This window comes from Syngnathus leptorhynchus, chromosome 17 (genome assembly GCF_054491065.1).
Source record: "Syngnathus leptorhynchus isolate UIUO chromosome 17, UIUO_Slep, whole genome shotgun sequence".
Classification (NCBI taxonomy): domain Eukaryota; kingdom Metazoa; phylum Chordata; class Actinopteri; order Syngnathiformes; family Syngnathidae; genus Syngnathus; species Syngnathus leptorhynchus.
The window spans coordinates 4,156,759-4,181,588 of record NC_141211.1 but is presented as its reverse complement, the minus strand read 5'-3'; the positions used below and the strand labels follow the sequence as shown (position 1 = coordinate 4,181,588).

The 24,830-nt window shown below is 39.8% G+C and overlaps 3 protein-coding genes across 4 annotated transcripts; 1 reads left to right on the top strand and 2 right to left on the bottom strand.

The window, feature by feature from the left end:
* Window positions 1-186: 186 nt before the first annotated feature.
* Window positions 187-10,421, bottom strand: LOC147043232 (flotillin-2a). Its single transcript, XM_085935248.1, has 11 exons — window positions 10,230-10,421; window positions 8,036-8,117; window positions 5,975-6,065; window positions 3,768-3,891; window positions 3,585-3,703; window positions 3,355-3,468; window positions 3,144-3,263; window positions 2,853-3,067; window positions 2,536-2,719; window positions 2,226-2,375; window positions 187-2,023 (listed from the first exon to the last, which is right to left on the bottom strand). The coding sequence occupies exons 1-11, from the start codon at window positions 10,276-10,278 to the stop codon at window positions 1,982-1,984; spliced, it is 1,290 nt and encodes a 429-aa protein (XP_085791374.1). The 5' UTR covers window positions 10,279-10,421; the 3' UTR covers window positions 187-1,981.
* Window positions 10,034-16,403, top strand: LOC147043231 (sodium- and chloride-dependent GABA transporter ine). Of its 2 annotated transcripts, XM_085935237.1 has the most exons (14): window positions 10,034-10,105; window positions 12,257-12,421; window positions 12,615-12,749; window positions 12,818-13,022; window positions 13,386-13,518; window positions 13,585-13,719; window positions 13,793-13,896; window positions 13,970-14,094; window positions 14,174-14,286; window positions 14,363-14,503; window positions 14,578-14,677; window positions 14,775-14,875; window positions 14,954-15,121; window positions 15,988-16,403. In XM_085935237.1, the coding sequence occupies exons 1-14, from the start codon at window positions 10,048-10,050 to the stop codon at window positions 16,138-16,140; spliced, it is 1,836 nt and encodes a 611-aa protein (XP_085791363.1). In that variant the 5' UTR covers window positions 10,034-10,047; the 3' UTR covers window positions 16,141-16,403. The 2 variants fall into 2 exon arrangements, with proteins under 2 accessions (XP_085791363.1, XP_085791364.1); XM_085935238.1 differs by lacking the exon at window positions 10,034-10,105 and having other exon boundaries at window positions 12,217-12,421.
* On the bottom strand, window positions 16,347-24,725 carry dhrs11a (dehydrogenase/reductase 11a). Its single transcript, XM_085935255.1, has 7 exons — window positions 24,051-24,725; window positions 19,040-19,249; window positions 18,360-18,454; window positions 18,084-18,213; window positions 17,755-17,847; window positions 17,614-17,679; window positions 16,347-17,530 (listed from the first exon to the last, which is right to left on the bottom strand). Exons 1-7 carry the CDS (start codon window positions 24,180-24,182, stop codon window positions 17,489-17,491), a joined length of 768 nt encoding a protein of 255 aa, XP_085791381.1. The 5' UTR covers window positions 24,183-24,725; the 3' UTR covers window positions 16,347-17,488.
* Between the last annotated feature and the right edge of the window lie 105 nt (window positions 24,726-24,830).

The window sequence follows — 24,830 nt, the reverse complement described above, 5'->3', positions numbered from 1 at the left end:
TTCACTAACATATCTGCTCTAAAAAGCTTGACAAATACATTTCCACTCCCGTTAATTTGATCTATTAGTGGATCTTATTCGGGATTTAAAAAAAATGTAGAGCCTTTTTTGTTGTGTTTAGGAAAATAATTTTCTATAAAACAAAAAAATACATTTATATTTTCACAAGTACACAGAAGGCTTCAATATTGTGGTATGTATATATTTTATTAGAGGATGGCGCACAACATAGAGTAACATGAACACGTGCTTCAAACGCCATGCTGGATAGGTTTGTCAAAAGATCCGAGTTAGGAGAAGCGTAAATAGAAATCGAACTCATAATTTTTTTTCCTTCTATGACATACAAATGAAGGTTGTTTTTAAGGCGTAGGTCTAAGGTTTGGTCTTTATCCACATGGTCTCTACTTGGAAGTTAGAGCTGCAACTTTTTTTATTTTTGCATCGAATATATATAATAACATAATACAAATAAGTGCTGATATGAATCCCCAAAAAAAAAAAAAAGCAACACTAAATCCTGCAGCTACATATTTTTTTTTTGTGTGTTCCCATGTATGTGGTTATTACCGAGAGTTATCAAATGCGTGAAGCTGAACAAGTACAAAAAGTAAATCGGACAGGTATGCATGTACAACGTTCACATCGACAGGTAACAATGAGTATTCGCGCGGAAATGAACAGCTCGACAAGTGTAGGATTGAAATAGTCACAACATACTCATAACCTCTTCTTTAGACAAAAGGCACTGTGTACAAAACATATTACAAACAATATACTCCACTTCTAAGCTAGCAGCCGGCTCGCTAAATGATTTGCGATTAAGATTAGTTACAATAATGACACAGCACCTTTTTGTCGCATACAGTGAAACCTTTTCTCAACGGGGGGAGGCACAGAAAAGAATTTTTCCCACTTTGTTTTGAAAAATAAACAAAAACCGTGTCAAACTATTTTGCCCTCACTTTACAGATATTACAAAAGAGTCCAATTATTTTGTCAGTTTTGTCAAGAGGAGGTTATACACATGCAACACTTGTTAGTTACTGTTAGTAAAAGGTTTATTTGAATGACAACAAACCAAGCACTATTTTATTTTTTATCGGTTAAAAAACAACACAGTTGTACTGCGTAAACATTCCTGTGATAATAAAGTAAAAAAAGATGCGTTTGCTCACATTTATTTTGCACAAAAAGAATTTGTTGGGGGGGGGGGGGCAAAGTTTTTGAGTAGCAGGAGTAGCCCTGAGCGTCCACCACATGCCATGCGATGTACTACACGAGTGATGGGTGAGCCTGCGTCCAAGGTTCATTTTAAAGGCTACCCTTCCTCAACATGGCTTGATGTTCAAGAACGTTTTTGTGTGTTAGTTTAAAAAAAAAAAAAAAAAAGCATACCCGACAGCAAGGGGGATCTGGATGACAAGTACTGTCCGAAAAAGGTTTAGGGCACTTGAGTGATGATTGGACAGGCGAGGGGATGGCAAGCTACTAGTGGTTCTATTTTTTATAATCCTTGTACAGTAGTAATATTCTGTATAGGCCAGCCATTTTTCCATCGCGGTGGATGAAGAGCAGGTGAGAAGATGATAAGAGTATAGCTGATGTTACTATCCAGGGATAGATAAACAGAGGGAATAAAAGACTGCCAGTTGTAACTAGCTCAAGTGAATTTGGGATTTTTTTCCAGCGCAATTAGAATTTTGTTGTTGAATTAAAGTGGACTGCAGCACAAAATTGTGGCCTGAGTGCTAAGGAGATCATTAAAATCATTTAAAAAATAAAAAAAAAAACCAAATCTTATTTGGTGTTTCTGGCAGTTTTGCATAAGTAAAATCATAAAGAAAAAAAAAGAAAAATAGCTCAAATCTCATTTGGTGGTTCTGGCAGTTTTGCATAAGTGGGTCAGAGGTTGGAGCAAGTGTTGTCATGCTTGAGGCAGATACTGTTTTGTCAGGTGTACGGGGGGGGGGGGATTTCATCAGATGGCTGTCTGCCCGGTCATCTTCTGTAGCAGTGGGATCTGTGGCCAGAGAACACATAAGAACATTTTATACTGTATAAGGAACTGTATTGCCCCCTGTTGGACGTATCTAAAATGCCATTTAAATACCTCAACAATTCCAAGCAAAACATATTGTGAATATTTACTTTACACATAAGACAGCTGAGGAATCTCCAAATCAAATCGAGGCTGAAAAATGACAAGAGCGACCCACGCGTACCTTGGTCACGTCCACGCCGGTGAGGGCGTTGATAGAAACCGGGAGTTCGGCTAACAGACGGTTGACCTCTCCTGTCACACGATTGCCTTCGCCGGACAGGATTACGATCTCATTGGTCCTGGCCAAAGGTGCTGCTACCTTGCTGGCGATCTAATAAAACACAGGGAACATCTTTTAGTGTTTGGACCATACAATATATAGTATGTCGAATTTTGTGAAGACGTCATGGTGAAGTGTTTGGACGTTAGCGAAACGTCAGAATGCAAAGGACGTCGTGATGTGACGTTTAATCGGAATAAATGCGACTGACCTTGGGCAGTGCTTCCAGGACCAAAGCCGTCTTGGCGGCCTCGCCGTACTGCATGTAGGCTGCCGCCTTCAGCCTCATTTTCTCCGCTTCTGCCTTGCCCACAGCTTCGATGGAGGCGGCCTCCGCTTCACCGACGCAGCGGATCTTCTCTGCCTCGGCTTGAGCCATCAGCACCTTCTTGGTCCTGGCGGAGGGGCGAGAAAAGCCTTCAATGTGACGCTTTTGGGTTCGGCGGAGGTGTGACAGAGTTTCTACCATGCCGTCACTATTAATGATCTCATTTCATTTCGTCAACCAAGGTGGACTAAAGGACTCACTTCTGGCCCTCAGCCAGCTGCTCCATCTTGTAAGCTTCAGCCTCAGCAGGTCTCTTCACAGTGGCGATGAGCTCCTTGTCAGTACGGTCGATCTCCTTCTCCTCGATGGTGATCTGCTTCTTCCTCTGGACCACTTCCACCTCGATCTCCTCCAGACGGATCTTCTGCTGCTCTTTGGCTGCTTGTAGTTCATACGCCAGCTGAGCTTCTGCTTTCTGGAGAGATGGGATAGCTTAAAACTACTTCAACCTATTTTTTTTTTTGAGTCATCAGGAAAATCTGAATGAATACCTTTGTATTGACTTCTTGATTGAAGGCAGCTCTCTGCATTTCCAGCTCTCGTTTGGAATCGGCCATTTTCGTGTCCGCCAGGAACTTAACATCCATCATTTCTTTCTTACACTCAGCTTCCTGTTTGGGGGAAAAACAAAAATAAGAGATGTGAGTTTCTGAGAGTGAAGGAAACTTTTGGAATGATGGTACATTTGTGAGTTCCTCTTACCCTGATGCCAGCATCTCTTTCTGCCTCCGCCACGCCAATGTCAGCATCCCTCTGCACTGCAGCCGTCTGCGTTTTGCCCAGTGAGCTCAAGTACTCCACTTTGTCATACACATCCTAACAACATAAATAGGAACAGTTTGTTTGAAAGACATTTAAACAAAATACACTTTAAAAGTGAATCATAAAGCAGCCGTGGCTAATATCACAAATAAATCTTTCCAGTCTCACACCTTGATGGTGAAACTGAGGATCTCGATGCCCATTCGGCCAACGTCAGGTGCCGCGACCTCTCGGACCAGAGAGGCGAACTTGTCCCTGTCTTGGTAAATCTGCTCCACAGTTAGAGTTCCTGGAAGACGACACATAGGTGTTTATAAAAATAGCTTATGGATGTTTAGAAATGAGATACCGACCAAGGATGGCACGTAGGTGACCCTCAAGAGTCTGCAGGATGACACTCTTGATCTCAATGACAGATTTCCCTAGGAACTGCTCGCAGGCGTAACCCAGCAGTTCGTTTTCTGTCATCACCTTTACCTGTTGTCAGTGTGGACAAAAATTGTCAGCTGAGCGTACACAAAGTAATGACCACACACTTTTTACTTTACATGGCTAAAAAAAAAAAAAAAGTTAAGCAAAAATGCCAATCCTGTTGAAATTAATTCGGGTCCTATATCATTGTTGTTGTTTTTTTGCTACAGAGAACAGCAGCTGCTGGTTTAAATAATTCCATACAAACTACTAACTTAAATATTTTTGGTCATGTCCACGAGTATATAGATATTTCCCCAAAACACTTTTTCAGCCATACAAATACTTCTGATTGGCCAAAATGTGCTTTAGATCCACCAAATGTGAGGCAGGAGATTTGCCCCATTGTGAGCGGACAGAGCTAGGAAAATACAAATGAAAAAAATATATATTAAAAAAAAATACCAACATACATGTGGACACGCCCTGGCTCAATAGATATGTTACAATTATTTGTATTAAATGTGGAACATCATTACGGTATCATTTCTTGAACATATTTCATATATCATGCTCATTACCCATGCACACAAAAATAAAAGAAGGGAATGGGGACATCATTGACAGCTCATTTGTATGGCGAAGATATGAGAAAAAAAAAAAAAAAAAAAGAAAAGGAAAAAAAAGAGGTTGGCCACGATGCTGTACTCCACTGGGGCCGTCAAAAGAGAGATAAGTGAGCTGGGTCCTTAGGCAAGTGGTCACACCATTTGGTGTGGGTATCATGCACTCATACCAGGATTGAAGGACACACAATGTAAGGCGTAAAAACTGATAACAGGTCGGGTGCAACATGGACAACCACGCAGCAGGCCAGATCAAAAAGAGTCAGCAGGGGGAGCTGTGCTGGGGCTCAGCCTAAAATAAACTAGTATGGAAAAAGTGAGTGTAGTGTCTTGACGCCCCCCCACCCCACCCCTCCTTCTGAACAAAGATTAGAAGAGGAAATGTCACTCAAATGACTTTTACTTAAACCTATTTATTTATTTTTCAATTTACTGAACTCAAAGAATTTGTTTTGGTGAGCCAATTGTACAAATGTGTACTGTCAACAAATTTTATCTAAAGGCCAAAGCATTCTGTGGTTCTTTTTAGTTTTAAGTGGATGGGCAATTCTGTCTAAACAAGTTCCTAATTCACGGTCATGTCACTACCGTTGCCATGAGCCCCTACAAAGGCTTTGTGGCAGGGGGGAAGAGGGAAATTGTGTGCTAAAAGAAGTGTGAGAAAGTGAAGGGTCATTCCAGACAGCGGGCTCATTGTCAGCATGCATTTTTGAAAATACACACAGAGGAACACACAGTACACCACTGATAATGAGGCATCTCCTTTCAAACACACAGAAGGCGTGCACACAAAAATTTGTGAACAGCCAAATCAAGAACTGAAATGCAGAATATTGTTGAAGTGAAAATCCCAGGTGGATTTATTTTGATACTTTTTAGAATAGAGATTTTTTTATTTTTTGCAACAATTAAAATAACTGCCACTTTTCTTTGAACACTTTGGAAATAATATTCTGCATGAGTGATGGTGATCAAATCTTATTGGATCCCTTAAATTTATAGGAAAAGGAGGCTCACAGGGGAAAAAAAGATTTTAAAAAAAGCAATGAATATGATTAGAATTAGTGAGATTAGGCGGGTAAGGCGCTTTTTGTTGTCACACTAGGACAGTTAGAAAATAATTTGGCATTATTTGAAATGATCGACTCGACTATTATGGGTACCGACGCGTTGTCTAAACTTGAAATGAAAAAAACTTGATATAAAAGGAGTCTGCTCAGTTGTCACTAATCTGAAGAACTGACAATTTTATGCTAACCAGTGCTACCGTTAGCCTCGACCACACCCATGTCATTCAATGATGAGGGCAAAACATGCAGTGTCTCCGTACGCCATTTTAAATTATTTTTTAATAATAAATGCTTGTATTGTAACCTGAGCCCTCTGTGTGAAAGCACCTCCGACGTGATTATGGGGTGATGCCAGACCAAAGGGAGTCACTGAGATGCAGGGGAGACGACAGGGTGAGCGGGGGTGTTAAATCTGAACTGGCATTCCCAAAAAGAAACAGTGTGGTGATTTACCTGAGCCACCCCTGTGACAGTAATAGCTACACCCTCCGCTGTCTCTACATCCTCACACTTGGGCTGCAGGGTCATAATCTCAAGCGTTATCCTGTGAAGAATGTGGAAAACAATATATAAAATAAAAACAGGCATGTCCGGAAGGGGGAAGCAAATGAAGGGAGGGGCGAGAACACGAGGAAAAAGAAAAGAAAATGAAAAAAAATCAGGACAAAGTGAAACCATTCACCCAAGGACTCCAGAGCACTAACAATGGAGTATGTGATGCGCCCCAAAAGCAACCTTTGACATCGATCGGGTCGGTTTGCTGATTTGGAAATGCAGCTCAGTTTCCAAAGGCATCCCCGATAGAATTTTTCAGAGTGCGCCTCGACGGCAAAGTTAGTGGCCGCCGAGACGAGAAAACAGAGGAACGCATACGCTCGCTCACTCTCACACACAAACAGGTGTTAGCTAATTAGCTTAGCCACTTTTTTGCAGCATCTTCTCTTGGTCTTGAGTACCAGCCAACTGCTGTTTTTTGGGGGGTTTTGCCCGGGGGTGGTCTCATACGTTACCTGGGCCACCCCAGTCACATCCAGGGGAACACCCTCCGAGGTTTCGATATTCTCACAGCGACAGAGGATGGTCATAACCTCCAGAGACATTCTACGCAGACAGGGAGGCAGGCCGGAGTAGCAGAGGCAAAACAGTGAGTTGAACAACAGCTGTTAGGGAGGGTCAGTCACCAAGGTTAAGAGAAAGAGGTCAGAACCTGAAACCTCGCTGCTCTTGCTTCGGCCGCATATTGTTCATTTTGTCAGTGCTGATAGGAATAGTATTTGCAAAAACAAAACAAAAAAACGGGTCTGTAACATTTTCTAGCATTGAATAATGTCTTGTATAAAAATGGTTTCTATTCAGAAAAACAAAATGTAAATATTGCACTTTTTTTTTTTTTTTTTTTTGCATCGTCTGATTAAAATAATGGGACTGTCCTTTTAAAAGGAATCAGGACTGTTTGTACAAAGGAGCAAAAAGGCAGAAGGATTTAAAAGGCAGCATCAACCGCACCGCCTCCTCCTCCTCCTTTCCAGGAGAACCAGATCAATGAGTCACAGGCCCAAACATTAACATGATTGCTGCATCAGAAGCGGGAAGAGAGTGTGTCTTGAGCACACACACACATCCCCACCCCCAAGCATCAACCTTTTACTTCAAGTGCTCGTGACTCGAGAGATGAGCGAGTGCTTTCCTTCTGCTGTCATCCTCCGAGGAAAAAAAAACAAAAAACACGTGACCATAATCTTGGCCAGTAAGGTCTTAGTGAATTTAGATAGTTCATCCAGCCGTGCATTGACTCGACTCTTGTTGTTTTTGTGGTCTACCATGTGGTTACCGAGCAACACTGAAGTGAGGTTCTTAATTGGAAATGGGTAACCTGAAGCGGACACAGTCGGAGCTAAGGCATACACAGAAAAGCAGTTTCTCAGGGAGACGAGCAAACATTAGAACATGAATATATTCAAACCAGGTGCCCGGCCCAAGCAAATTAATAGAAGCACGAGTTAGTCCAAGCAAGTGGAATATAACAGACAAAAAATGTTGCATAAATGCACGTCAAATAGAAACATTGGGAGGAGGACGAGCGCTTTTCCTAATACTAAGCTGCAAGATCTGCAAAAGGTTAACTTAAATGGTTAAAGTAGATTTTCTGGAGCTTAAATCCATCTGAGAGTGGTGAGCAATGTTTAAACATTTAAATAAACACACTGAACGCTTAGAAAAGACCATCCAGCCACAATAGAATCTGACAAAGGTCAGCTGGGGAATATACAAATGAAAAATAAGCAGATGAGACTAACGTACGATGTGCACACGGTTGAATTCAGACGGTATTCAATCGGAAAATATCGGATCGCTTTTCCCTAAAACCTGACAAATGATGGATTCCCATTTCCTGCCGTGTCATCATTCCCAACTGCAACGTGACGATGGATTTAAGGGCGCATCGAGTCACTGAAGCCAAATATCAAATGATGTACTTCCCACCATTGGTACGCTTGGGCTAACCGTTCTTACCTTTGAATGTCCGAGATGAGCCACCAAGCCCAAGACCAGCCTCCCACGACGTACGTTTTCTGATCTGAGCCACAGCAGCCACCTTAGGAACAACACAAACGAAATGAACATCACATCATAATCATAAACTTGGCTTTTATGGAACTGTAGTTGTGAGATGCAGGAGAAAAACTACACGTAAAAGACGAGATGTCAGGAAAACGCTCTGGTTAAAAAAAAAAAAACACGTCACACAAGCCTGACTCTGGTTCATCTCCAGTGTTGTGAGTGTTTAGGTCGGCATTCCCAGCTGTCATGTTAACGGACAGGAAGAAAAGGGGGGTAGGTGCTGGACTATATTTACAGACACACCCGCGCCTATATTTACCCAAACACAATCAAGTACAAGTTGTTGTATCGTACAACATTGACTTCAATGAGATCGAAAGGCAAACAATATTTTGCAATCAAGAGTTTCCGAAACAGTTTCCTGTGGTTTGATAATGGAAAGAAATAAAATAGAAATGTCATCTAACAAATTGTATTTTTTTCATAGCACCATGACCACATTACCGTTCACGCTATGCTAGGAGGGTCAAAGTTGTCAGTAAATTTCTGGAGTGTGAACAGCTGGTACAATAATATATATATTGTTAGCTTTGGCATTGACAAAAAAGTCAATCTAATGAAACTGGGTTGTGAAATAAGCAAGTTATAACTTTTTTTTAATGTCTATGCATTGCCTTTAATTGGAAAGTTACCCCTACCAACATGGCCGTCACATAGGCACAGCTTGATTTGATACGAATGTTAAAAGGTCACTACAAATATTCCTTGTAACCGTAACAAAAGTGGGAGACAATTTCAACAGTGGAAGAAATGTTTCTAAACGAAATCCGTCACGAAATAGAATGTTGAACCGTTTTGTATTGACTTCTTTAAACTGTAGAAAACAAGAGGTTGTTGTTTTTTCGGCGGTTGGAAAAAGAGAAGTATCTCTGCCACAAACAATGCTGTTCGAAGTTTTTAGGCACATGATTAAATTCCTGTGGCTTTTATAGAAACGGAGGTTGATGGCACATGATTTACGAGCAAAATATACTCCTTGTCAAGGCCAATCAGATTGAGAATCTTTAGAGATACACTGAGCGGCACGTGATTCATGTCTGGCTAGCGCTGGCATAACTGACATTCCTGACTGCATACTATAAAAGTGGGGGTAGGGAAGTTGGATTCCCAAAGTTTCTCTCTGTGCTATCGTCAAATGAGGTCGGAGGGTGCAAACTGGAAATATTCTGCAGGTTATTTTCTCTACAAAATCAGTTTTATTGTGGTTTAGTACCACTAGTTTTTATATTTGATTATCTAAAAAAATTCCCAAAGGGGTGGGAGAGTGCAAACTGGAAGGATTGTGCAGGTTATTGTCTCTACAAAATCAGTTTTATTATGGTTTAGTTACACAATTTGATTATCTAAAGAAAAAAAAGCTATACCAACTCAATCGGGATTCAAATGGTTTCTCAGTTGTTGCTTTGCAATTCTATGTTGTGCACAACCAACCGCACTGATACCAGGAGGGGACTTTAAGGGCCTCTCCCCTGTAATCTAATTTATTCAGCTATATTCCCCCTGCAGGGAGCAATCGCCACGTCTTGCTACTCGCCATGTCATAAACTCGCAAACCTTACACAAATCCTCCTTGTCTTGCATTATAATGTCTAAAACAAACATATTTTGGAAACAGATCATAGGAACAGGAGCACGTGAGGAACAGGAAATTGTCCGATCTCTGCTATGAATGTCCGAATACCAGTAGAACAAAATATATGCTATACGCATGTTATATTTTATTATAACATTTAGAAAGTGTTAGTGCTACATGTAAATAAGATAGCTTAAACACTATAAAACCGACTATCAAAGCGACCAGTTGAAATCGTTACGTAATCGGTAGTAGTATTTGGTACGATTTATTAGCTTTTGTTTTTACGTCAATTGGTCAAACGTGCACACCTTCATCGTACGCACGTTTGATGTACATGTTCGTGACAAGAACTTCGAACGATGGAAAAAGATATTCATCGAGTGAAGGTAAAAAAAAAAAAAAACGCCCCCCAAGGCCCGCCTCTTAAATCCCTTCTTCGAGGATAAACTAGGCAAAGGCCGCGGAGCTTTAAATAAGAATAAAAAGAAACGCGCGGTTTTATATCGTTACCTGAAACCACAAGCGCCTCGTTTGGTCCAACGGTGTGACAGTTTCCCATTTTTAAAACGATTTTTTTGACTCGACACCAAAAGATGTTAAATGTACGGTTTCCCCCTTTACCCCCTCCAACCCTCACAATTATTTCAACACAACATCAACGAAACAGCTCCGCGTCACACCCACACCCGTATCGATTTTCTTTGCACTGAGGAAGATCGATCAGTGCTTCCGCTCAAAACCTTCAAAATAAATTCTTCTCAACGTCAACACCTGTAGTCTGCATTGGAGGAATTCAGAAGCTTTTAATTTTTGACGACGCAGTTTCTTATTTTACGGTAACTTGATGACTATCGTTAATTTACCGGATATCTTTCCCAAACGCCCAAACAGAGGAAATGACGTAATAGTGTCCTTCTGCGAGAGACGAAAAATGTTAAATTAAGTAAAAAATAATTAGCGCTTATCCCCGACTAATATTATTCATAAGGGAGACATCTCATCGTCAAAATTTCACTATGAATGGTTAATTTAAATTCCTGGATCAAAAAGATTTCAAAATTACCTTGGACTGATTATAGCTCACAATAATAAATGGAACCAATTTTGAAATGATTTTTCTTTGTCTCTTTTATATACTATTTTACACTTTTAAATATCTGCTGTTCCTGATAGTCCAATTTATTGACACAGCCAGATAAGCATTACTCACGGATCATGACCCATATTGCCCCAATATGACCAGCATGTTGATATCACAGCAATGCCTCCATGCAGGCTTGAGAAAGTTGTATGATGTCAACACCTGCTTGCATGTCTGTGCACTTGGAAGCTTTCATGCCATCTGAGTTTTTTCACAGACAATTGCTATATCACTCACAATTCACCTTCTCCCTATGGTATACATGAATTGTATAGCTTAATAAAATAAATACAACACAATAAAATACTATATGGTGCACAATCTGGAATCCCCGCCCCCATTTTGAGCAGTATTCTCTTGTGCCCAGCAGATGGCTCACAAATACTAAACAGCAATCAAGCAAATTTACTTTGGAGTTCAGAGGGTCCTGGAATAAAGCCTTTTATTTGTTCTTTTTCATCAAAATTATTTATCATAATAATTGCATCCCCAATTTTTGCTGTTGTACTACTTCCGCATTTTCCCACCAATTTCCAACTCTAAAATGTTCACTGAGGAGATCTCAAGAAACAATTCCACATATACTATGCCATGAGAATAATTGTATGCTTTGTAATTTTATCCATTTGTTTGATATACAAAATACTGTACATCCTTATGCACCTTTTTTAAAAAATGTTTTAAAAACACTCCTTCTCATGGACCAAACTTGTATTTGATTCTTATCGTTGGGGTATAGATAATGTATTTACGAAAGGAATGATAATGCTTATCAAGTTTCCACTTCACACAGTTGTGGGGGCTCACGTGTCAAAAGTGCACTTTGTATCATCCTGGAAAGGTGATCTAACAGGCACGATCCTGGAAATATTATCTAGCACACGAGATCATTTTTAAAATTGTATTCCTGAAGAAAACAGGCCATAAGAATTTTCAACAATTTTATATCAAATGAAAGAAACAACAATAGCTATGGCATTGTTTATATTTAAGATTTATAAAATCAAGATAGAAATAGAAACAGATTTTATAGATAAATATATCTACATATATACAAATATATATAATCATATAATATATACACTTTATTTTGGTTGATAGGATATATATTAAAGAGATTGATATTTATTACTAGTTAAATCTGGAAAAAAGTGAAAGTTTGAAAACTTTTTTTTACAGGAGAAAGGAAAAAACAACATATAATTTGAAATTAAATGAAAGAAAATGAATGGATGAATGATTGGATGCTTCGAAGAATTATGATGGCAAACATTAAACTCTTCCCGAGCCACTGAATGGACTTACGAATAGCCCACCGGCAGCCCTTCTGCTAATCATTAAGGATAATAAAAAGTGATGTCAACCAGAGTTACAAAAGCCTTTTCCATGGAGTTAGGGCCCAGAAGAGCAACCGCTTGGATCCCGACGGCAGACATGAGCAAGGAAAAAAGCAGACCGACATGGAGCAGGCAAATAGAGTTCACTCTGGCGGGCATCGGTTCCGCCGTGGGCCTGGGCAACATTTGGAGATTCCCTTACCTCTGCTTCAGGAGTGGAGGAGGTGAGTAAATCCGAAACTTACCAAATTTAACTTGACAGTAAAACTGATAGATTTGCTCGAATCACTCCACAATCAAATATTTTGAAAATGATCAAATCCTTTTTTTTTTTTTCAAACATTTGAGTTGGCATTTTATAGATTCATTTCCAGGTGCATTAACATCAAGCCATGAACTTGAATCATCTCCCTGTAGGTGCATTTCTGGTACCATACCTTCTCATGTTGTTTGTATTGGGGATCCCTCTCCTCCATATGGAGTTGACGGTCGGCCAATACACCAAAAGAGGGCCTGTCCATGCTCTTGCGCAATTCTGCCCTCTTTTAAAAGGTACAACAAATCCTTTGAGCCATGACAATTTTACTGTTTTATTTTCAATCCATATTTCTATCGCACAGGTGTCGGAGTAGCATCCGTGGCCATTTCCTTCATCATGTGCACGTATTATAACGTGGTCATTACTTGGGCCCTTTATTACCTATTCAGCTCCTTTCAAGTGCCGCTACCCTGGCAGGGTTGCAATAACACGTGGAACACTCCAAACTGTACAAACCACGCCACAAACAACAGCTACTCGTCGACGGCCAGCCAGGAGTTCTTCAAGTATGTTTTACTGGCTGGGAGACTTTAAAAAGCAAATTTTCCCAAAAGAAATAACCTGGAGAACGACGTAACAGTGTTGTGTGAGCTTATCACACTAGCCATGTGAATGATATCAGTCAAAATGATAGGAGAGGTCAAAACTCAATTTTAGGACACTTGTATAAATATTAGTCACTTCTCTTTTGCATGCAATTCAATATATAGACAGTTGTGAGAATATATCAATATATACACGTGAAATATGAATAATGCTGCTTTGAGATGAGGTTTGTTTTTAACACACATCCCAAAGCATCTTTTCCCATTGAAATAAATAGAAATGTCCTTAATCTGTTCCATGTTTACATACATGCTTCTGTGAAGATATAAGATCCTGCAACAAACAACGGGAATCGAAGAAGCCGGAGTTGTACGATGGGACCTTCTGCTTATTCTCATACTTGCTTGGATCCTCATCTATCTTTGCATCTTCAAGGGGACCAAATCCACAGGCAAAGTGAGCGGAGTTGACACAAGTATGAAATGATGCTTCTTCCAATGACCTTCTTAATATACGTTACAGGTGGTGTACCTGACAGCGCTACTCCCATACGTTATCCTTATTGCCCTGCTAGTTAATAATGTGCAACTTCCTGGAGCAATTGAGGGTATAAAGTTCTTCATTTTGCCACAATGGGAAAAACTTCTCTCAGTGGAGGTGAGGGAGATTCATTTGTGTGGAAGAGTTTTAAGCATATCGATGAAATTGAAAATGTATCGTCTGCTTGCAGGTTTGGGTGAACGCTGCAGCTCAGATCTTTAACTCCATCGGAATAGGATTTGGTTTCCTCATGGCTATGTCTAGCTATAACTCATTCAACAATAATATTATTAAGTAAAAGCCTCACTCACCACTCCGATGAGTCCTTGCTTGACATATCTTATATCGTTTGTGTCTTTTCACACAGGGACACGTTGACGATATCCATCGTTAATTCCCTCACCAGTATTTTGTCAGGTTTCGTTATATTCTCTGCTTTCGGATATATGTCGCATTTGCAAGACATTCCGGTGGCCCAGTTGGCTGTGGATGGTAAGTGAAGAAATAAATCCAGCAATCACATCTTGAATGTCTCAATTAAATTTATTTATGATATCGATTTGTTATGTAGGTCCAGGACTTGTTTATGTTGTTTACCCACAAGCTTTTGCCAGTATGCCAGTACCTCAACTATGGGCTGTGATGTTCTTCTGCATGTTGCTTTTTCTTGGAATTGACAGTGAGGTAGATTATATCACACAGAATATTTCAAATAATAAACATCAGGTAATACCTTTTTTTTTTTTTTTCATTTGACCAGTTTGCTATGGTTGAAGTGATGGTGACCAGTCTGATGGATCAATCCAATCAACCTCTGCTGAAGTTCTTTAAGAAGAAAGAACTGTTAGTTCTAGCAGTTTGTGGAATCGCTTGTCTTCTTGGAATTCCTAATGTGACGCAGGTAAAAGATTTTTTTTTTTTCCTGTATGTGTGAAATTCACAATTATATTTGACAGACAATTCATATCTCTGCAGGCAGGGATTTATGTTTTCCAGTTGATGGATCATTACACTGCCATCGTGTCCATCATGTTCCTTGCATTCTTTGAGGTTATAGGCATTTGTTGGTTTTATGGTCAGTATTTAAAAAAAAAAAAAAAAAAAAGTTATTTGATGAATCTGCGCAATCTGAACTCAACTCACTTCACATTTTGGGTATTTTTGCTGTCTAGGTGTGAATCGATTATCAGACAACCTGGAAGAGATGACTGGAAAAAGGCCCAACATTTTCTTCAGACTATGTTGGCAAATCATTGCTCCTTTTCTCGTCACTGTAAGTCCGACGATTTGTATTATGTCAATCTGAAGTACAGCTAATATTCAATGTATTTTTTTTTGGGGGGGGGGGCAGGTTATTCTCATTTTTTCAATTATCCAGTTCAAACCGGCTCGTTATGAAACCTACGTCTTCCCTCCCTGGGCTCAAGGGCTCGGCTGGGTCATTGCCATGGCCTCCATGATTTGGATTCCGCTGGGCACCATTCACACATTGTGGGTGCTGCCTGGATCATTTGTGCAGGTGATGGAAATATATTTACTGTTTAAACACACACACACCTTGAAATATCCAATTGGAATATTCCTTCAGCAAAAGTTTTTAAATACACTTTAAAAATCATACAAACACATTCAAAATAATATATTATGAGAGAGTAAGAGAAATGGATCATTTTTAAAAATCTCAACAAATCCCTTTTTTTTTTTTTTTTTTTTTACCAAACTAAATCAATCTCACTGTATACGTAAAAGTCCCCAAAGTCAAAGTCCCAATATCGCATCATGTCAAAAGATGTACATAATAAATTGAATCCAAAGCCGTTGCTTTCTGTAGGCGTAATGTGGAATGATAGAGGATTGCGACATTCAATAATCTCTTTGTAATCTCTGCAGTCAAAATGAGGCATCATTCTCTCCTACTTTCAAATTTACAGTTAAAAAACAATCGTATGTGCTGAAAGTGAAATTACATCCCCAATAAAAAATAAATAAAATAAAATTATAACTGCAACATATTTTGGGCATAAATGTGATTTTAATCAAATATTTATTGTCCTTATCATGATGCTATTGAGTTAATGACAAACAATAGTGCATACTTACAAATTTGTGTTGGGCCTGCATCATAAATAAAGAAATAAATAAATAAATAGCAAAATAAAAATGGGACTTTAGAAAAGCTCAGTGAGTGAACTGGGGATTATGTTTCTGGCGGTGGATTATTCCATTAATATCATAGTGACATGAAATTATTCCTTCATCTGGATGGTTTGATAAAATCCTTTGCAGTGTTTTGTTTGATTTTCTATAATACTGTAATGAAACAGTGATGGCTTTTGTGCTGTACATGCAAGATGTAAAACTGGTACTTCCCTCATTGCTCCACAGAAACTAAAGCTGTCCATCACACCATACTCCCTGAATGACAAATCCAAAATACCGTATCGTGAAAGGGGAGGAAGTGATAGCTACCCAAACATGGCCGTCATCAGCAGTAACACCATCAGTACCGACTACAAACTACCAGACGAGGCCAATTAAAGAGATTTATTTGCATTTGTTTTTTTTAATTAAACAAATCAGTGTCAGTTATTGTCTCTCTGATCGACCTATAATGGTCCACGAGGGTGTGAATGTAAATATTTCTACTGTACTGTATTTGTATTTAAGAATTAGATGCATAGTATTTCAAACCACAGTTAACTTCCATAAGCAGAAACTTTTCTAAATAAAGCGCCAGAGATACATTCAGTGTGGGCAAGTTATTTATTAGGTCAAATGATATGTTTCTGATTAACGTGACAAATGTCTGTTATCAGGTACACAGGTCATGCTGTTTTTTTGGGGGGGGATGTATAGTGTAATAAAAACTTCACAGGGTTCCTTGACATTTTACAATGATTATAAAGTCTTATGCAGTATAGGCATCGACACTGTCTAGTTTGAATATAGGCAGGCAATAAATGTGAAGTATTTGATAACATCCCACGGAAATGACATACTGTACTTGCGTGTGTACATTTAAACCTAAATACATAGTCCTGTAACCCATCTGTAAATTCTGCCTTTAAATAACTCATCGAAAGTTTATTAACTGAAAGTGCTCGACGTGAATTAATGTCATTTCTCGAGTAGAGGACTCGTTTCTATCTGCGGTTTTAATTTAAAATCGATGGTGGGTATAAAACATAAGGGGGGGGGGGGGGGAAGGGGCGGGGTCATGTTGTGTATAATTATTAGATTGTGGAACACATGCAGACAAAAAAAATTGTATCATTAGTATGTTTCCTTGTTTTTGTTTTTTTTTTGAACAGATTAAAAAAAAAAACGTGAGTATATCCATATTATAAATCAAAGTGTCAGGCCTTAGAGAATATTAAATAGTTAAATAAACAATACAGTACTTTTTATGGTTATTTTTTTTTTTCTATGACAGCAGATCTATTATCAATCAAGTGGTCAAATAATTATAAAAAGAAATAAAAATTATTAACAGACAATTACCGGTCCAATTGGATTTTCAAATAGATATGTAATATGACCTAAAAAAAAAAAAAAAAAACAGAAAAAGTGCAGTCAATAGCATAGTCTTCATCTGAAATGATGGCCATATGGATGACCACATAAGCACAGCAAGGACTTTAGAGTGGTCTCAGTTAACAAACAACCGGTGGCTGCATTCAGTAGTAGTTTCACTGTGGTTTTCATCCACACCCTTCATTTCCTCCATCCAGCCTTTCTTGACTCCTTGCGCTCTTTCTTTTCTTATCCGACCACCTGATTTATGATTCCACCCAACTCCTACCCTTGCTCAGCAGAGGTCGCTATTGAGTCACCATGGCTGCTGACTTCTGGGCTCCTTCTGCAGCGTCTGGTTATTGTTTCACTGCTAGGACACCTGCTCGACTGGCCTCATCTGAATATCTCCAATCTGCAGGGAAAATGATGATACGTCAATAAAAGATACATCAAGTAAAAGGTGCATTTAAAAAAAAAAAAAAAAAAGGGCATCACCTGGACATGAGGAGGGGCACCGAGGACAAATGTGACCGCACGTGCTATATCTTCTGCTTTTAAACACTACACACACACAAAAAAAAAAAAGTTAAAGTACTACAACTGGAGATATAAAGGACTTTTTTTTTTTTTGCTTACTTTTATACTCTCGTACACTGAAGCTGCTTTCTCTGGATCATTGTTGTGGAGACGGAAGGCAAATTCAGTCTCCACTATCCCGGGGGATATACACTACACGAAAAAAAAAAAAGAAATCATGACTCAACAAAAATCCTGTGCAGTTGAAGAGTTTTGATTTGAAATGAGTTATATTTTATAATGGATTGCATACAACTAATATCACCCAAATTACAATGACTCCAGATATTTCACACGCAGCTATCAAAGGAATGTGACACATTTATGAGCGTGTGCAACGGATAATGCATCAAATATTTTTCACCATATAACGTTATAAACACACTCACAGTGGCTCTGATGTGGGTGTTTGCTTCCCTTAGTTCTTGCCTTATTCCCTCTGTCAAAGCGGTCACTGCATATTTGGTGGCACCGTAGAAATGCTTGTCAGCACTTGGGACCATTCGATGCCCGCTCATACTGCAACAGGAAGAGGAGGACTAAAGTACAGTAAAAGTTGAGAATACACCATAAAAAAAAATAAAAAATTCAATACAGCAGATGAAGTGATAAGTATGGATTTGAATCCTTATCCTCAGAACTGTGGGGCAGAATTCCAATTTTACCTGTTAATATTAATGATGTGACCGTCATCCACGTTTCTCTCCTTCATTGATTTGTAAGCTTCCCGGGTGCAGATGGACAAGGCTAGGACATTCACCTGCAGTGCAAAAAAAAAATAATAATAATAATAATTTAGACTGTGTTAAATGATATTGAATATGAAAAGAATTAAATCAACATTTGAACGGCTCTCCAATTGCTTCCAAATTTACACCAATGGTTTTGTCCCAATACTTTTGGTGCATTTAACAGAGCCTCTTTGTTTAGCTTTGCCTTCCATGTCGGCCCCATCATAATTTACGATTCAGACCCTCGCTTGTCAATCTAAGCTTCTCCTGTAGAGACGCTGATGGACGGAAGGTTAAATTCCATCGTGAAGCAAGCTTGGGCAAGGTGACCAAATCGGGTCAGCGTGCAGATTAAACGCAAGCTAAAAATAATACACTGGCACTACAGGGTCATTTGGGCTGCCATGACAACAGATGGACCAGCATTACCAATGCTGGACCCTGGAAACTTTACAGCACGGGGTTCCTTTGTGGTCAATGAACCCGAATAGTGGGGTCTAACAAGGGGAAATAGTGCAGGCTTTCAAAAGCGGGCCTCTGCTGTGCCAGGGCTGCTGATCCGAGCCAATATTTTTTTTTTTGCATCATCGCGAATCTCGGTACCGATCACTCACATCGATCATATTCCTCCAGCCTTCTGTTTTCCCACTGAGCAGAGGCTCGTTGTGAGCCAGCCCGGCGTTATTGATGCACACGTCCACGCCCTTGTGGAGCGTTTTGATGGCGGAGAACATGGAGAGGATCTCTTCCTCGTTGGAGAGGTCACACTTGTACGGGATTAGTGTGCCGCTGTAACCTGCGCTCTGACATTCCGCTGCCAGCTTCTAAAAGACATAAATAAAAAAAAAATACATTGGAAAATATATTTAACGGTTGGTTGGGGCTGAACTATTAATGTGGCTAACACTGTTTAGGTCTGTTTTGGATGTTGTGGTGTGATGTCACGCTGCATGAGCAGGTCAGCTGTCCGTCTAGCGCAGTGGGATTTGGAACAAGCTGACACGGACCCAGCAGCCTGCCAGACATAGCTGCACAAATCACCTGATCTCTAGCTGCTGGTGCCAGTTATGAGATGGAACCATCGCAGGTTAGCATGCTGTGTCCTCAAAAACATGACAGGTACTCGTTAGGTATCGTTAGCTATGCTTTGTTAAGCATCCGCTGGATTCAGAATTGAAAGTGAAAGCAAGTTGCGCGGCCCGATGAAGTCGGATCATTGATATTTTCCGAGCATATAGATAATTAAGCACCTCATCTCAGACTTGGAGATTTCCTTACTATCTGTAAGCTGTTTAGCCCGGATTATCCAGAGAAGGGCATTAGCCGAACAGATCTGTGAAAACACTGAAACACTGACAATTTGTTTCTAGCTGTAGAGAGTGTGACCTTTGTCACTTTTGACCCCTGGAGGAAGTGGGGGGGGGGGCCCCCTTAAAGTGACGTATGTAAATAGAGCATCAGGAGAAAGCGAAAGAAGAAAAGGCCAGGGCGGTATTTTGAGAGCGAGAAAATTAGTTAGTAAGATTAAAGTCGGCGCTCGGCGGAGGAGCAAACCCGGCTTTGATTCGATGCGCCAATCGGGCCCACTCGAGTTGCCTTATCGAAACCTAATGGGGGTTAAAGGTGAGCTGTGGACTGTTAGCTTTGCCGTGATGTGGATAGTTAAGTCTGACAGCAAGTAAAAAGGTCTAAAGGTTGAACAAGATGGGTTTATAGCACTATGCTTGGAAAAGTCTAATCAAGATGGGAAGATAAGCAGGTATCTGGAAAGCCTTGGTTATGTTTATAATGTAAAAAAAAAAACACAAAAAAAAGGGGGTACAGCAAACTCCACAACATGGCGCCGTCCACTCGAGGACACATTGGGTCATCCTGTGCTAAGTGCAGTATGAAAAGGAGAGTATATGAGATAGGGGAAGTGACAGCAAAGTAAGTTTGTATTTCCCCCACCATAGCAAAGTCTTGATGAATCAGGGAGGCCAAGCAACATGGAACATCTGTGTCAGCAGTAGGATCAACGATGAGAGCAGGGCCTTTATTGGTATGTTCACACGGTAATCGTGTGACATAAATGCTTCTTTTGTTTGGAGTAGAGACATGCTGAAGCTTGAAGTTCACTTGTGATCCTTTCCATACATCACATGCCTCATCTAACTCAGGTGGTTGACATATTTGTTGTTGTTTTTAAGGTTTCTTCTCATTGGAACATAAGTAGCTGATTATAAAATGAAGGTGGAGTGATGACTGCTATAATTTTTCATTGGAGGCTTGACTGCTAGCATTAATGCCCAGCACTAGCATGTAATATGATACCATCCAGCTTAAGTAGCTTGTGGCTCTCTACCTTCCCTGATCAAGAACATACTAGTTGTGTACATGCATAAAGCGTCTTCAACAAGACAGGACAGGAATCGCAGGAGGCCCCGACCGGGGAGTGTTGAGGCCAGTAAACCTTGAAAAGTGATAAGAGGGGAGAGGACAGCACAGCGGTGGTGCAAGAAAGGGGGGGGGGGGGGGGTCATAGGGGTCACCGAGCTGTCCAGCCTCATTGACCTCATGAGATTACGGCAAACAACTGATGAAAGCCACAACCATCGACAAATGATCCTCGAGATCAGGGGTGTCAAACTTCTTTTTGTAGTCAGCTAATAACTAGTTTTGAAATCACAGACTAGTAGAAACGGTTCAATTATTTAAAAAAAAGATGAATGATAATAAAAATTGCTAGCGATATCGAAGAATAAAGAGGTCTGACCTGACCCGCTTCAAATGCTTTCCGGAATGAAATGTATTTATTGTGTCATCAAAAAAGACGGACAGTCCAAATGGTACCGACATGAGGTGGCCTAGACGTATTCGGGGGGGAAAAAAAAAATCTGGGCAATCACATAATAACACAGTAACAAAATGCCTGACAATATTGACTTTATCACTTCAAGTATTTGGGTCAAGGTTAAAAATAGAAACAAAAGATTGAATTTAAAATAAATAAATAAATAAACTTTTTCACCACCAAGATTAAAACTGGCCCCAAATTAATCCCAATGGTAAAAAAAGAAAAAAAAGAAAGACTGTCACTGAATGGATCTGAAACCTTTTCATTATTCTCCCTAATAAACTATTCTTAAATTCAGGTGTTAAAACTAGATTTTGTGATAATTATATTTACACTACATGTCACTAGGTAAGCAGGTATCATAAACATACGGGCCATGCCGGTTTTAAGGATCGCACATTGTCACACACATCAAAACACACAGACGCAGGTCGAGTCCTCCAAATGCATATTGAGCAAAAAGCAGTCTTGCTAACTTTGCAGTTTCATGAAGCTTTCAATCAATTGGGCCTACTTTAAAACCTCTGAGGAAAGAATTGGACTCTAACCATCTATCCGTCTAAAAAAAAAAAAAAAAAGAAAAGAGTTCATGTGAAAGTGGATTGTTGCTACTTGGATGCAACCTCATCGCTCTCATTCCTGCAGAAAGCCCATAGCGACCACGTCTCTCCCCCCTCCCCCTCCGCGTGTACTCAAAAAAAAAGTCTTATTACTTTCCGAGTTCACACCAAATGAAGACAAACGTTTGACTCCACCATCTACATTCACATCTGCTCCTTTCTAATACAGTAAGAACAAGAATGTCTTTATTCCTAGCCGTGAAAGAAATACACACCAAAAGGAAGTCAAGAACAATCGCTCAGTGACAGACACTTGCATCCCCCCCACACTTGCTCTGGCACGGCCCATTACAGCCCAGTTGACACAGCGGCGAGCGTACAATACTAGCTTTGTCTCACATCTCGCCAAAAAAACAAAAACAAAGCTACCATCAAATAGAAGTGATAACAATTGATCACTCATCCTGGTATTGATTGCTATTGCATCATATTTAGATCTTTCCTGACCCCCCCCAATGATTAAAGAACAACACAAAGAATGATTTCCTATTTGGAAATGCAGTGACCTTGTTTGAGGCTTCCACAAGTACATGACAGAAAGCAATGAGGTTAACTATTGACAGAAGACGACATGTGACTAAAGTAAGAATGACGGTGAGTAGTCGATTGCGTAAGTCACACTCACTGTGGGCATGTAAAGGCACCTTGTTATGTTAGGAAATAGAATTGCTTGTCAACAACACCATTTCACACCACTGAATAGTCAATTGTTTATCATCGAGAATAAAGATCGGACAAAACGATCAAACGGTCTAGACTCACATGAGCATATAAAATAAGACACAAATGTCGTTGTGTAGTTGACCTGTTGCGCGCCATTGATAGAGCTAAGACAGTTTAAGACAGAGGGAGGCTTAATTATTGGCTGACAAGATAAGGAAGGTGCAGTGCCTTATGGCCCTAGTGGGAGGTGCAAGAATGTCTGCTTCATGAAGATAACACTATTATTAACAGAAAATATGCCCGCCACTCGGAAAGGAATTAACCTAATCATCTGGGTATTTGATTCGAATGATCAAAGGCAATTTAACCTCAGAAATGCCACATTGATTTCAATGTTGAAGCAATTTTTATCAATAAAATAAATAAATAAATAATAAAAATACTTTTCATAGCTTTGCCACTTGTTTTGTTTCGTGATATGAATTAAACAGGCAAAATCCACCTATTTTTATCCATCTCAGGGGGCGGCCATTTTACCACTTGCTGTCAACTGAAAATGACATCACAAACTGTGATGTCATTAATACTTGACGGCAAACTCCAGGGACAGGGAATGACATTATATTATAAAATTACATAACCACAACAAAGTAAAGGATAGCTATTACATTCATTTCAAAAGGGTTTTACTGAGAGGGGAAAAAAAATGCTTACAATATCATTTTTAAAAGTGAATACAATTTGGAATGTTGGTATATATTTTAAGAAGAAGGCCAAATCTGGCTCCTAGGCCTTCAGCATGATTTAGAGACCTGAATAAATCTAACATGCGTGTATGGAATGTGGCAGAAAGTCAGTATACCTAAACAAGGAGTGGGAGAACATGCACAAGTGATAAACAATAAACACCAGTCCATTCATAGTACGATCGATTGTTGTAATACTTGATAGTGGTGCACGCAGCTTAGCAGACTTCAGCACCTTTCTGAAGGATAACAGAGAAAAGTGGACATCAATGTGGACATTGCTCAACTCCTTACTCTTGTGACCTCACTGCAGAAGATTGCTTAAATAAAAATGCTCTCACCAAGACTTGAAGACATTAGCATTGTGGTGTCAAATAGCCACTTGGGTGCTACCTCATTTCACTGAGGGTGTTTCTAATATTCTGATTCTCTCATCTATATTGTAAGTAAACAAACTACAAACATCATGGATGGACATCTAGATAGAATTGACAGATAGATCGATATAGATAGTAGGCAGTATATGATTTTGAATGCAAAACAAGAAAATGTAATTTAAAAAAATGTTTTATTTGTTGATATTGTCGCATGAAAGCACACGAATTTTCGCCCTCATCATCAAACGTTAGCTTAAGTTGTAAAGCTAATGTTAGCAGGCAGGTTTACGTGCATTAGCTGGTTAGATATATTACACCGCATTGCACTAATGCTATGAGGCAACTCACGCATTGCATGATAGCCGATGATGGAAGTGAAATACCTCGATTTTGTCGACGTTCCTGGCACATCCGACAACCTTCATGCCTTGTTGGACGAGTGCCCGGGCCACAGCCGCTCCAATGCCCACTGAGGCTCCGGTCACCAGGGCCACTCTGCCTTTCCACCGCTCCATCGCCAACAACGAAGCCCGGGTGGGGAGACGAACGGTGGGGTTTTCGCTTTGCTTCCGACCGACTGCGGTTAAATGTACAACACCTTCGATTTCTAAGATGCTTCAAGCTCCTGTCTCAGAGTACGCAGCATCCAAAGGCGCGGTAGCACTGGTGCGTAAAGGTAGATCCATGCGCTCCTTTGGATGACATGAGTCTTGATCGTGTTAAATGTTTGCTCCACCACGTCGCCGCCCACTTTCTTTTAGCAATCCGCTCCCTTGCTCAATAGCTTTAAAATGTTTCTTACGCCACCTACCGGGATTGCAAAAAATTGCACGGACAGTGTTGAAAATTGACGGCTGCACTGAAAATTCAAATTGAAATGTAATGTTTCATTTAATATATATTTTAAAAAGTATTGTGCTTCCAACGGACCTGCCAAATGTATCCTCTCCACTTGAACTGAAAATTGATCAATTTATTCCATTTCCAATTGGCATTTTCAATACCACCATATTTTCACTAAATCATATTTTTATTAAGGTGAATCATTACAGACCAGATAATATAACAATGCAAATGTTAAAATCTTCTATATCTTAATAAAACATTTTCTATCGCATAAGGGACAACATGAATGTGGATGAATAAATGCTTTATTAACTCTT